The sequence below is a fragment of the Rhamphochromis longiceps genome, linkage group LG9 (assembly GCF_057381845.1).
Source record: "Rhamphochromis longiceps isolate RC_006_pf linkage group LG9, R_longiceps_female_GT1.1, whole genome shotgun sequence".
Classification (NCBI taxonomy): Eukaryota; Metazoa; Chordata; class Actinopteri; order Cichliformes; family Cichlidae; genus Rhamphochromis; species Rhamphochromis longiceps.
The window spans coordinates 23,686,914-23,699,338 of record NC_140565.1 but is presented as its reverse complement, the minus strand read 5'-3'; the positions used below and the strand labels follow the sequence as shown (position 1 = coordinate 23,699,338).

The 12,425-nt window shown below is 39.9% G+C and overlaps 1 protein-coding gene across 12 annotated transcripts in view; it reads left to right on the top strand.

Annotated features, from left to right (window-relative positions):
• Window positions 1-6,914, top strand: part of myom1b (myomesin 1b) — a 34,322-nt gene extending 27,408 nt beyond the window's left edge. For 8 of the 12 annotated variants that reach the window (XM_085418949.1, XM_085418942.1, XM_085418943.1 and 5 more), the window contains 8 exons: window positions 23-128; window positions 318-481; window positions 717-753; window positions 900-922; window positions 3,288-3,343; window positions 3,454-3,669; window positions 6,240-6,381; window positions 6,484-6,914. In XM_085418949.1, coding sequence (XP_085275075.1) covers window positions 23-128; window positions 318-481; window positions 717-753; window positions 900-922; window positions 3,288-3,343; window positions 3,454-3,669; window positions 6,240-6,381; window positions 6,484-6,716 — 977 coding nt within the window. In that variant the 3' untranslated portion in view covers window positions 6,717-6,914. Of the gene's footprint in view, window positions 1-22; window positions 129-317; window positions 482-716; window positions 754-899; window positions 923-3,287; window positions 3,344-3,453; window positions 6,217-6,239; window positions 6,382-6,483 lie in introns of those variants that run through there. The other 4 variants (XM_085418948.1, XM_085418947.1, XM_085418951.1 and 1 more) reach the window with 2 other exon arrangements.
• The last annotated feature ends 5,511 nt before the right edge of the window (window positions 6,915-12,425 follow it).

Below are 12,425 nucleotides of genomic sequence, written 5' to 3'. Positions count from 1 at the left end.
ATAAGGATGTTTGTCTTTGCAGCCAATTCCTCCACTCCACTGAAGATCACAAGCACAGATGAGGGCATTAGACTCTACACCTTTGTCAGCTACTACAACGACTTGCTCCAAGTCACATGGCACTACAAGTAGGTTCTTGGTTGATTGACATGAACAAAACAAGCAACTTTTAATCAAGTCTATACCTGATGTATATTCAATTTTCAGTTGTGAGTTGTCAGGATTAAACCAAGTGTTCATCTTATCAGACACTTCTGTGCTTTTGTGTCACAAAGTGGCCTTTAACATATACGTTTTTCATATCGTCTCTCTGACAGGGATTCAGCAATTGCCTTTTCTGACCGCATAAAGAGCGGCGTGGTCGGGGAGCAGCTGTGGCTTCAGATCACAGAGCCCACAGAGAAAGACATGGGCAAATATGCCATCGAGTTCCACGATGGAAAAGGTGGCCTCAGGAGGACCGTTGACCTCTCTGGTCAAGGTGAGTGTCTAAGTGACTTTATAACTGGGCTGATTTCACATCTTAAACTTTTTTCATCTTGCCAGCTTCCAACATGTTTACATGATGTGAAAAGTTTGATTTTCTTTTGTAGGAATTATCACCTCAGTTATCAGTTAGATTTCTTTAACGTGATGTTTTGCAATTATTGTATGCTGTGCGACACAAAGATGTGTCTTGGCCTGTAAAACTGATTCTTACAACTTTTGTTTTACAGCATTTGATGATGCTTTTGCAGAATTCCAGAGACTCAAGTAAGTCATTAACCAGCCTATAACTAACATTTCTTTTCTGTATGTAGCCACAGTCCCAGCAAAGCTTTTCTCATATAAGGAAAAATGATGTAAAGAATGTCACTTGTCATTCTCAACTTTGACCTAATTTGTCATTCTCTCCTCAGAGCTGCTGCTATTGCAGAGAGAAGTAAGTAGTACTCTGTTTACAATAGCTCCACTTCTTTAATATTTGGCCTTTTCAGATCTGATAATGAAGATGCTGAATCTTCATGAAGACGGGTTGCAAATATATTGCTTTTAAATCAGTTTCAAATTATGTAGCTAACTTTACTGTGACTAAAAGTACAACCAGGGCTCAGTAACTTGACTATTAATATGATTTCAGTTCCTCAATTTATTTTCTTCCTCCACTTCCGTTGACTTAAAGTATAACATGTTGTAGAAAGCAAAAATTTTTACATTCCTAGTTAGAGTCATTTGTGTATTTGATTTGTGTCAACTACTTAAACTGAGTTATAGAAGTAACAAAGGATAAGTCACGTGCTGACATGATACAAAGAAACACCCTCTGTCAATTTTAAAAACTCATCTAATCCATAGAAAAGGTCTAAAAATGAGTTAAATGCAACTTTAGATGAACAACAACACATGACATATTACTTAATGCCATTGAAGTAATTCTTTTGTCTATGACTTCATCAGTGCATCACATCGCTGTGGTTATATACTGGTATATGCACAACTCTCTTAAGGTTGGACTTGGACTGGACCACTGCAGCACATTGATATTTTTTCTTATTCAGCTGATCTGTTGTAGATTTGCTGCTGTGCTTGGGATCATTGTCGTGTTGCAAGATTCAATTTCAGCCAAACTTTAGCTGTCAGACAGACGACCTCACATTTGACTCTAGAATACTTCAGTATACAAAGAGTTAGTGGTGGACTCACTGACTGCAAGATGCCCGGTTCCTGTGGGTGGAAAGCAAACTCAAATCATCACCCCTCCACCACTGTGCCGACAGTCGGTATGAGGTGTTGATTATTGCTAAATGTGGCTCTTTGCATTATGACCAAACAATTCTACTTCGGTCTTGTCTATCCAAGGAAGTCTTGTGATTTGTTCAGATCGAACTTGCTCAGCTGTGGTGCCATGTTCCTCTTGGCAATTCTTCAAAACAACCCATAGTCTTAGCCTATAGAGTCTGAGATGCAGCTCTTGAGTTTTCTGGAATATCTCTGAGCATTGCACGGTCTGATCTTACAATGAATTTGGCAATAATCTTGAATGTTTTCTGCTTGTGAATAACCTGTCTCTGTCACGGTTGCCGCTGGCCAACTGTGGGGATGTGAGGAAGGAGGACCCAGGCACAGAGCTTTGAATGCAAACAGTGGAAAACACAACAATAAATACTCAGTGCGTTCCAGACTCCCGTGACATGTCCTCTTCCCAGTGCCAGTGTTCCTGTCTCCGCTTCTCAGTGTTTGAGCACCCCGTGCTCACTGCCCTCTAGTCTCCACGCTTCTCCTGGGGAAATAACGGGCAGGCAGCTGTAAGACACACGCAATGCGGCAGACTAACCTTACTGACTGGACGAGAGACTAACGTGAAGTCACGCAATGATCCAGCGTCGGCGAGAGCTCCACCACACTCTTACAGTGCGCCCCAGGGTGGCTGTGGCTACAATGTAGCTTGCCATCACCAGTGTGTGAATGTGTGTGTGAATGGGTGGATGACTGAATGTGTAAAGCGCTTTGGGGTCCTTAGGGACTAGTAAAGCGCTATACAAATACAGGCCATTAACCATTAACCATTAAGTAGCTCCTCCGACGGGGCTTCATCAGCTGTGTGATTGTCTTCAGGTGTGGCAAGGCCACACCTACCAGGCCTGAAGGCACCTGTAAACAGGTGCTCCCAGACACACACACACACACACACACACACACAAACACATACCTGCAAGCAGGGAGAATGAAGGACAGCAACACCAAAAACATATAACGTACAAGTCCATAAATGCTCAGGGACCCTGGATTGCTTAGATCCAGGTCCCTGAGAGTCTCACTGTAGAATATACTGTGTTCATTTGAGGTTGTATTTTAAGACCTGCTAAGAACCAGACTGTTTTTATTATGTCCTGATACATAAAACCTGAGAGTGAGAGGGTGTAGCTATTTTCTTTTTATCATGACTATAAACCTCAGTGGGTCAAAGTGAGCTCTATTCTGTGAAGTTTAAATTAACTCCAGTTAGTACTATAGTTTATTCTAAAAACATTAAGAAAAACTCTTTTTAAAAAAAAAATAAATAAATCAGAGATTGTAATTTAAAAAGCCAGTTTACCATATTTATTGCAAATTTAAGTCCATTGCAATAAAATTGGAATGTGTTAAAAACAACAAGCAACAGCCCTGAACATGAATACTAACCTGAAGACTGTTCTGAGCCACATAAAGTCTTTCATGTTAGATAAAAACACAGTTTGCGTGCACTGTGTGCAACATGCTTTGTTTTTGAAAATCATTTTTCATTAGTTAATATTGTTACTTTTCAGATCGTGCTCGAGTAGCAGGAGGCCTCCCTGATGTGGTCACCATACAAGAGGGCAAGGTAAACAGTTTTAGCTGAATTCATGTGGTTTGCACGTCTTCAACTAAGAGTCTTAACCTTTACAGTGACTGCCCTGAGTGTAACTGAGTTGTGCCTTATTTTCCATTCAGGCTCTCAATCTCACCTGCAACATTTCGGGCAACCCCGTGCCAGAGGTCACCTGGCTGAAGAACGACAGAGAGATCACGTCTGATGAGCACTGCATCCTGAAGTTCGAGTCGGGCAAGTTCGCCAGTTTCACCATCACCGGCGTGAACACGTCAGACTCGGGCAAGTACAGCATCCTGGTGAAGAACAAGTACGGCACAGAGAGCGGGGACTTCACCGTAAGTGTGTTCATCCCTGAAGAGGCGGGCGGCAAGAAAAAGTAAAAGCGGTCCAAATCTTGTCGTAAATATGTAAAAATGATGCGTACTGGAAAAAGTTAAAAAGAAAAAAAGATTTTAAAAAAAGAGGTGGTGTTTGATGGTTTGTGTAGAAATCAGTCAAATAAACTCCCGAGGTGATGAAACTGAACACCAAAAAAAGTACAAAGAAAAGAGTTACTTAAGATTATGATTAATACTGTATGTGAACATTTGGTCCAATAATTACAAATCTCACTGAAAATCTGAAGCTTATTTGTGGCTGCCACTATGAAAAAATGTCACGGTTAGTGTGGAATGTCTATTAAAAACATAAATGTTTTTACATTTGCTACAAATTATGTGGATTTCCCAGCAAACCTGACAAGACAAGTACTTCAGACTGCGTGCAGCTGTCAGATTTACTGAAACCGTGTCGTTAAATTGTGGGAAAAATCTCACAGAGACGGCACAAATTTCAATTCTATCTTTCTCAACCTGCAAGAAATAAACTAGTTAAGACAGATGTGCCGGGGTTTATTCCGATGGTGTGCTTTGGAAGTAAATATAATTTGTAGCAAAACAGTTACAAATGTGCGTTTCAGTGAAATTTTAAACTTATGTGTGTTCCACTTTATTCACATTCACTCTAAATGTTATCTTCTGCAGAAAACAGTACAAGTCAGCTCACTGTCTACTCACTATTATTTATATAACACACCATTTTCCCCAGCCCATAATTAGTAATTATCCTGGATGTTGATGCAGTGAAAACTGTGAGGTCACTGTTAATACCAACAATAGAGGTTATTGTTTCTCTTCCTTTTCCCATTTTTTGATGAGACTAATAAAAAAAGCATGTATTTCCCCACCTCCTCCACCTTCTGTCTTTCCTTTCTGAGTCGTGTCACTTTGATTTCAATTCTTCACCTTTTACGTTTCACTCTCTTGTTTCAGTCGAGTTGTTCCGTTTTCACTCCCGATCACTATTTCTGTAGAAGTTGGACAGCCTGAAGATCCACCACCAGCATGGACACAACTCACCCCCTTCACTGTAATCCTGATATTTGTTGTAGGACAATCATTTGCCGTATCCTCAGGATAACGTGACACTCTCTTTACAATGAGCACAAAAGAGGGACACGAAAAAAGTATTGTCTTTTTGTCATAGAGCACAAATATCCAGAACATTTCTAATTAGATAAAAGCCATTTTTACTATTATGTTCTTCAGTCTGAAATGTAATAACAGAACATAAGGGTGTATTTCAGAGCCTAGGGGCCAGATATTTTTCTTATGCATCAGTTGCTGCATGTATAAATACATAACTTTTAGTTTTTAAGTTAGCTCATTATTAAGTTGGTAATGAGATCCTTCTTGCTTCACATTTTGTTTATACTTACCTGAAGTGACAAAACTATTAGTTATACAAGTTTAAATCAAATCTATTTCTACCATATATATATACATAGGCACTATTAAGTCACCAGCTGTATGCCAAATGGTTAAGTATGTTTACCAGTCAATTTTTTAGGTACACAGCTGCTGCAGATTTGTCAGCTGCACATTTATGAAGGAATCTCCCGTTCCACCAGATCCCAATGACGCTTATTAGATTAAGATGTGGTGACCGGGAAGGCCATTTGATTACAGTGAAGTCATCGTCATGATGAAAAAAACAGTTTGAGAAACCTATTTGAACAACTAAAGGGATGGAAATGGTCAGCAACAATACTCGGGTCGGCTGTGTGGGCCTAATTTAGTTAGTGCTAAATCAAAGTGTGCCAAAAAAAATATCCCCCACATCATTACAGAAACAGTAGCAGCAGCCTGAACTGTCTATACAATCAAGGATTAATGCATGGTTTAATGTTATTTAAATCCACTTCAGTTCCTACCAGCCAAATGTTACTGCAGAAATGGAGGTAACATTTTTTCAATGTTCTGTCAATTTTGGTGAACCCATGTGAGCTACAGCTTTAGTTTGATGATGAACATTTGAACAAGCGTACCTAATGAAGCGTCCAGTGAGTGCATATCATATCACATAACCATAAAAAACTTAACAAAGGGTAACTGTATAACTAAGAAATCCTAAGAGATCACAGTTCAACTTGCACCAGAGTTGGACTCATTGAACGTTTCAGCTTGAGAGCATTTTAAAGAGAAAAGATTAAATAATATTTTTGCATCAAATTAAAGACACAATTCTTTGCAATACATCAGCGAATCTCTCATTGCGATCTCTTCTTTCTTTTTTTTAGAAAGTTGCAATAATACAAAAACTTTTGTGTTAATGTAAATTAAACTGAGGTGAAGCTGAAATTTAACATTTTGCAAAAACTTTAGTAGCCTAAATAGCTTAATTATGACAGGTTTTATCATTTTCTCTATGAGATGATACTGTTTTAGCCTTCAGCGGTAGGTGTGATCTCACTGAGCTTCATGGGTAAGTAGTTGATTTCACTTTCTGAATGACTGTATGGTGATTAGTTCATGATTGTAGAGCTTTACCACACTGCAATGTCTCCCTTCACTGTGGATGAACTCAGGTGGAGGTCACAGAGGGGACACCTGACTTGGGGGTGACTTCATATTGGACTGATGAAGAGGGAAATGTAGTGTTTGGCTCAAACACACCAAAGGAAAAGATGAAAACCACACTTACTGGAACTAAAATGCAGAAGCGAAAGGGTGAGGAGTTTTCGTTTGTTGTTTAAACACTGGCAAAATTACAGAATGGTGCAATTTTCCCATGACGGGCTGAAATGCTTACTAATAAATATTTCCTTACAGAATCTGTTTCAAAGGCATCGACTGTGAAAAATGTGGAAGACAGAGAGCAGGGCAAAAAAAGCGAGGCACAAAATGCGGGGGACCCTGCAGAAGTTCCTGCTTTAGATTCAGATCAAACTAAAGAGGCAAAAGTAGATTTGATCAACCAAACACTGCCTGTTGACCAATCAGAAGCTTCTGAGCAACCTGCAGACAGTGCAGAGAAGCCTGAAGCAGTGGCTGAGACAACCTGAAATCACTGAATGAATATAAACCCATTATATACTTTGCTGTGGGCTTATCATAACATATTAATAATAACAATATTCCACTTTACACTAAATGAAATGGGATGGTAGTATTTTAATAACCACATACTGTTTTTCAATATGCTGTGTGTATCTTTTTGCTGTATCTGCCTAAATAAAGGAGCTGTTATACTTCTTTGTACTCCATATTGTACTCTTAAGAATATACAGAGTGATGCAGGCTTTCCAGCTTAAAGAGGCGCCTCTCTAGTTTGCACGGACGAATAAAGCAAACATGAGAAATTCTTGTTGTGAAACAGAGCAGAAATGATCCAGATGAACAAGAGTAAAATTTGCAGAGGTCGATTAAGGCAAGGCAAATTTATTTGTATAGCACAATTCAACAACAAGGTGATTCAAAGTGCTTTACAGAGACATTAGAAACAAAAACAAATAAAAAGCATGATTTAAAATTGATTAAAGCAAGCAAACAAACAAACTAACTAAATAACAAACAAACAAACAAAACAGTATATAAAATCAAAACACATAAAATCACAACAGTAGATAAAATCAGTAGTTAAATGTAAGTTTTGAAATTTAAGCTTAAAAGTGTGGATTTGGTGCTTTATTCAAATGCAGCTGAGAATAGGTGAGTCTTCAACCTGGATTTAAATAAACTGAGTGTTTCAGCTGATCTGAGGCTTTCTGGGAGTTTGTTAGAGATGTATGGAGCATGAAAGCTGAATGCAGCTTCTCCGTGTCTGGTTCTGACTCTGGGAACTGATAAAAAAACCGGATCCAGATGACCTGAGGGATCTGGAAGGTTCATACTGGGTCAGGAGGTCACTGATGTATTTTGGTCCTAAACCATTCAGAGCTTTATAGGCCAGCATCGGAACTTTAAAGTCTATCCTCTGACGGACAGGCAGCCAGTGTAAAGACCTCAGAGCTGGACTGATGTGGTCCACTTTTTTGGTCTTAGTGAGGACTCGAGCAGCAGAGTTCTGAATGAGCTGCAGCTGTCTGACTGATTTTTTAGGTAGACCTGTAAAGATGCTGTTACAGTAATCAAGCCTACTAAAGATGAATGCGTGGACTAGTTTTTCCAGGTCCTGTTGAGACATCAGATCTTTTATCCTTGATATATTCTTAAGGTGATAGTAAGCTGACTTTGTTATTGTCTTAATGTGTTTTTCTAAGTTTAGGTCTGCATCCATCACTACACCCAAATTTCTCGCCTGGTTTGTGGTTTTTAGGTGTATAAACTGTCTCTGGTGACCTGTAATCGTTTTTCTTTGGCACCAAAGACTATTACTTCATAACCAGTCGTTAATTTCCTCAATGCATTTACCAAGAGCCTGTACAGGGCCTTGGTCTCCTGGTGACATTGTGATATATATTTGTGTGTCATCTGCATAGCTGTGATAGTTTATTTTGTTGTTCTTTATAATCTGTGCCAGTGGGAGCATGTAAATGTTAAACAGAAGGGGTCCCAAGATGGAACCTTGGGGAACTCCACATGTGATGCTTGTCTGCTCAGATGTGAAGTTACCTATTGATACAAAGTATTTCCTGTTTTCTACGTATGTTTTGAACCAGTTTAGTACAGTTCCTGAAAGACCTGTCCAGTTCTCCAGTCGTTTGAGTAATATGTTGTGGTCAACTGTATCAAATGCTGCACTGAGATCCAGTAAAACTAAGACTGACATTTTTCCACTGTCTGTATTCAGACATATGTCATTAAACACTTTGGTCAGAGCGGTTTCAGTGCTGTGGTTCTGTCTAAAACCTGACTGGAAGGCATCGTAGCAGTTATTCTGTTTTAAGAAGTAACTAAGCTGTTGAGAAACTGCTTTTTCAATGATCTTACTTAAAAATGGGAGATTTGAGATCGGCCTGTAGTTGTTCATTTGTGTCTTGTCAAGATTGTCCTTTTTCAGTATAGGTTTTATTACAGCAGTTTTTAGTGATTCTGGAAACACACCTGATAATAAAGAAAAGTTGACGATCTGTAACAGGTCTGACTCTAAAGTCTTTGAGACCTTTTTGAAAAAACTTGTTGGCAGGACATCTAAACAGCAGGAGGAGGAGTTCAGTTGACCTAAGATGTCCTCCAGGTCTTTGCTGTTAATCGGGTGAAATTGTTTCATGGTGTTTAAACAGTTTTTTGGTGGACACAGTACATATCCCGGATCTGCTGTTGATGTACCAATTGCTTGTCTAAATTTTTGGATTTTTTCTGTGAAGAATTTGGCGAAGTCATTGCAGGCCATGGTTGAATGAAGTTCAGCTGCCACTGGCACAGGAGGGTTTGTTAGCCTGTTTTGGCTTCCCTTCATTGGCTTCCTGTTAAATCCAGAATTGAATTCAAAATCCTGCTCCTCACATACAAGGTCCTAAATAATCAGGCCCCATCGTATCTTAATGACCTTGTAGTACCATATCACCCTATTAGAGCACTTCGCTCTCGCTCTGCAGGCCTACTTGTTGTTCCTAGAGTATTTAAAAGTAGAATGGGAGGGAGAGCCTTCAGTTTTCAGTTTTCAGGCCCCTCTTCTGTGGAACCAGCTTCCAGTTTGGATTCGGGAGACAGACACTATCTCTACTTTTAAGATTAGGCTTAAAGCTTTCCTTTTTGCTAAAGCATATAGTTAGGGCTGGACCAGGTGACCCTGAATCCTCCCTTAGTTATGCTGCAATAGACATAGGCTGCTGGGGGATTCCCATGATGCATTGAGTTTTTCCTTTCCAGTCACCTTTCTCACTCACTATGTATTAACAGACCTCTCTGCATTGAATCATATCTGTTATTAACCTCTGTCTCTCTTCCACAGCATGTCTTTTATCCTGTCTTCCTTCTCTCACCCCAACCGGTCGCAGCAGATGGTCGCCCCTCCCTGAGCCTGGTTCTGCCGGAGGTTTCTTCCTGTTAAAAGGGAGTTTTTCCTTCCCACTGTTGCCAAAGTGCTTGCTCATAGGGGGTCATGTGATTGTTGGGTTTTTCTCTGTATCGCCTTGAGGCGACTTATGTTGTGATTTGGCGCTATATAAATAAAATTGAATTGAATTGAATTCAACTGTAGAAAATAAGACCCGAGCATTATGACTGTTTTTAGTGATGATGTCAGAGAAGTAGGACCTCCTTGCACTCCTCAGTTGTAAATTATAATTGTGAAGTTTCTCTTTATAGATGTCATAATGAACCTGGAGGTTTGTTTTTCTCCATCTGCGCTCAGCTTTCCTACACTCTCTTTTTTCATTTTTCACTAGTGTGGAGTTTCTCCATGGAGACTTTTTCCTTCCAGAGATAACCTTCACCTTAATGGGAGCAATAGTGTCCATTACATTTAACATGTTAGCATTGAAGCTATTGACGAGCTCATTGACTGACCCTCTGGACAGGTCAGCTGTTAATGGGAAGACCTGGTTAAAAATTGCACAACTGTGTTCAGTTATACACCGTTTTGTGATCACTGTTGTTGATATATTTATGTGGGCTGAGATTTTACTTTCAAAGAAAACACAGTAATGATCAGACAGGCCCACATCAGACACAGTAACCTCTGAAATGCTCAGGCCTTTGGAGATCAGTAGGTCAAGAGTTTGTCCTCTATTATGTGTGGCCTCTGTTACATGTTGAGTCAGCCCAAAGTTGCCCAGAGTGTTACTCAGGTCTTTAGTCCCTTTGTCCTGAGGGTTGTCCACATGGATGTTAAAATCCCCAACAATAATTACACAGTCAAAATCAACACAGATCACAGACAGCAGTTCACTGAGGTCATTAAAAAAGTCTGTGCAGTATTTGGGAGGCCTGTAAACATTAAGAAACACAACTTTGGATGGGGCCTTCAGCTGTAAAGCCACATATTCAAAAGACTGAAAACTTCCAGGAGATAGCTGCTTACATTGAAATGATTCATTAAATAAGACAGCAACCCCTCCTCTCCTGCTCACCCTGGCCTCACTGATAAAACTGTAGTTAGGAGGGGTCGTCTCGATGAGAACAGCTCCACTGTTACTTTGGTCCAACCAAGTTTCAGTTAAAAACATAAAATCAAGGCTGTGCTCAGTGATTAAATCATTAATTAAAAATGTTTTCCCAGCTAGAGATCTAATGTTTAATAAAGCCAACTTAAGTGTTTTAGAGGTCCCTCGTGTTTGGGAGCAGTCTGTGGCACACAAGGTATGTTTACTATGTCTAAAGATCTTTTAGAGTGCAGCTCTCTGTGTTTTGACCAGGCCACATGTCTCCTGTCACCTAAAAGTACAGAAATTTTAAAACCTTCTAGTAAACAGGGTCCCAGCTTCTCCTGGGAAAAGTCACCACTGCCATAATCCTCGCAGCCCGGACCCTTCACACATCACACATCAGACTGCGGAGACAGGGCATGAAGAGGAACTAAGGGGGGCGAGGCTGGGCAATGTGACTTCGATTGCTCTGTTGAGGGTGGGGCTCGATGGCGAACCTTTGGCCGCTCTGGTGGGGGGTTTATGGGGGATTGGGACGGGGGGTAGATCTGAGCCCAGCATTGACCCACTCCATCATCTCCTCAGTGAATTTCAGGTGTGGGGAGGAGGGAGAAAGGGAGGGGGAGGAGGGTGATGGCCTGTCAGGGGTTTGGGGGACTGGGATTGATGATGACAACACAAACAGAACGACACTACTATAAATGTATCTTCTAAAAACTGGACTTTTACTCAGGCTGGAATTAACTTGGCTTATTTATTCAAATTTCCTTCAGGAAATGTAAAGCAGCTCTTTTACATAACAGACACATCAGTTCTGGAAATCCTTGTGTAAAAAGTGAAGCAAACTGCCTGGTGTTTTATGGGGAAGTGAAACTTGCCACTTCCTTTTCTCGAGCCAGTGGATGCTAGACTAAATTTGTTCCTCCTTAAAATTCATTTATAGAACAGTCTGATGGCACAGGGCCATTGAAATGAGTCTTCACATTCAGTCCAACTTGTGTTGCTTAATATGTATCCTGCTGATGTGTCCTGGAGCAAATCTTTGCTCTGTTGTGACCTCTGACCCCAGAACATAAATTATGGAAAATTGATTTTCCTAACATTTGATCTTTGAAGTATCCACTGAAGAAGAAGTATTAACCTTTAGAAATTAAAATATAACCCGTATGACTGTGCAGATCATCTACACTGATCATGCCTTGTACATTTTGAAACAGTTTCATATGGATTGACTGTTGTTCTATTGAGTGCAGTGTCTCCAGAAATACCGTAGAAACCTCATAAAGTGGAGATTTGATTTTTATGCATCTTTATCCATAGCTTTCTCATTAAAATATGTTTTTTTCTTTAAAATACCTTCAGAAGCTTACGTTCAGAAGACAGATTAAAACTTGAATATTCTTAATTAAGCTGCTTAACATAAAATTTAAGTTAATTTATGTTACCTCTCTGGGGGTACACAGCAAACTGAGGACATTATACTTCAATGCTGTGCTCTTGAGTTATTGTATTACTGTCTAATCCTATAGCAGCTAAGGGATGGATCAAAATAAAACGGTCCATTAACTTCACCAAAAAAGAAAGATTTAAGCCTGATTTTAAAAGCAGAGAGGCTCCCTGTGTCCCCAGCCAAAACTATAGTCTGCACATTTTCTATAACAAGAAATCTAAAATATGGTGTTTCCAGGATTTTTTAATGGGGTAAAAAAGGTGGGAACTGAGAACAAGGTGGGAACATTCATG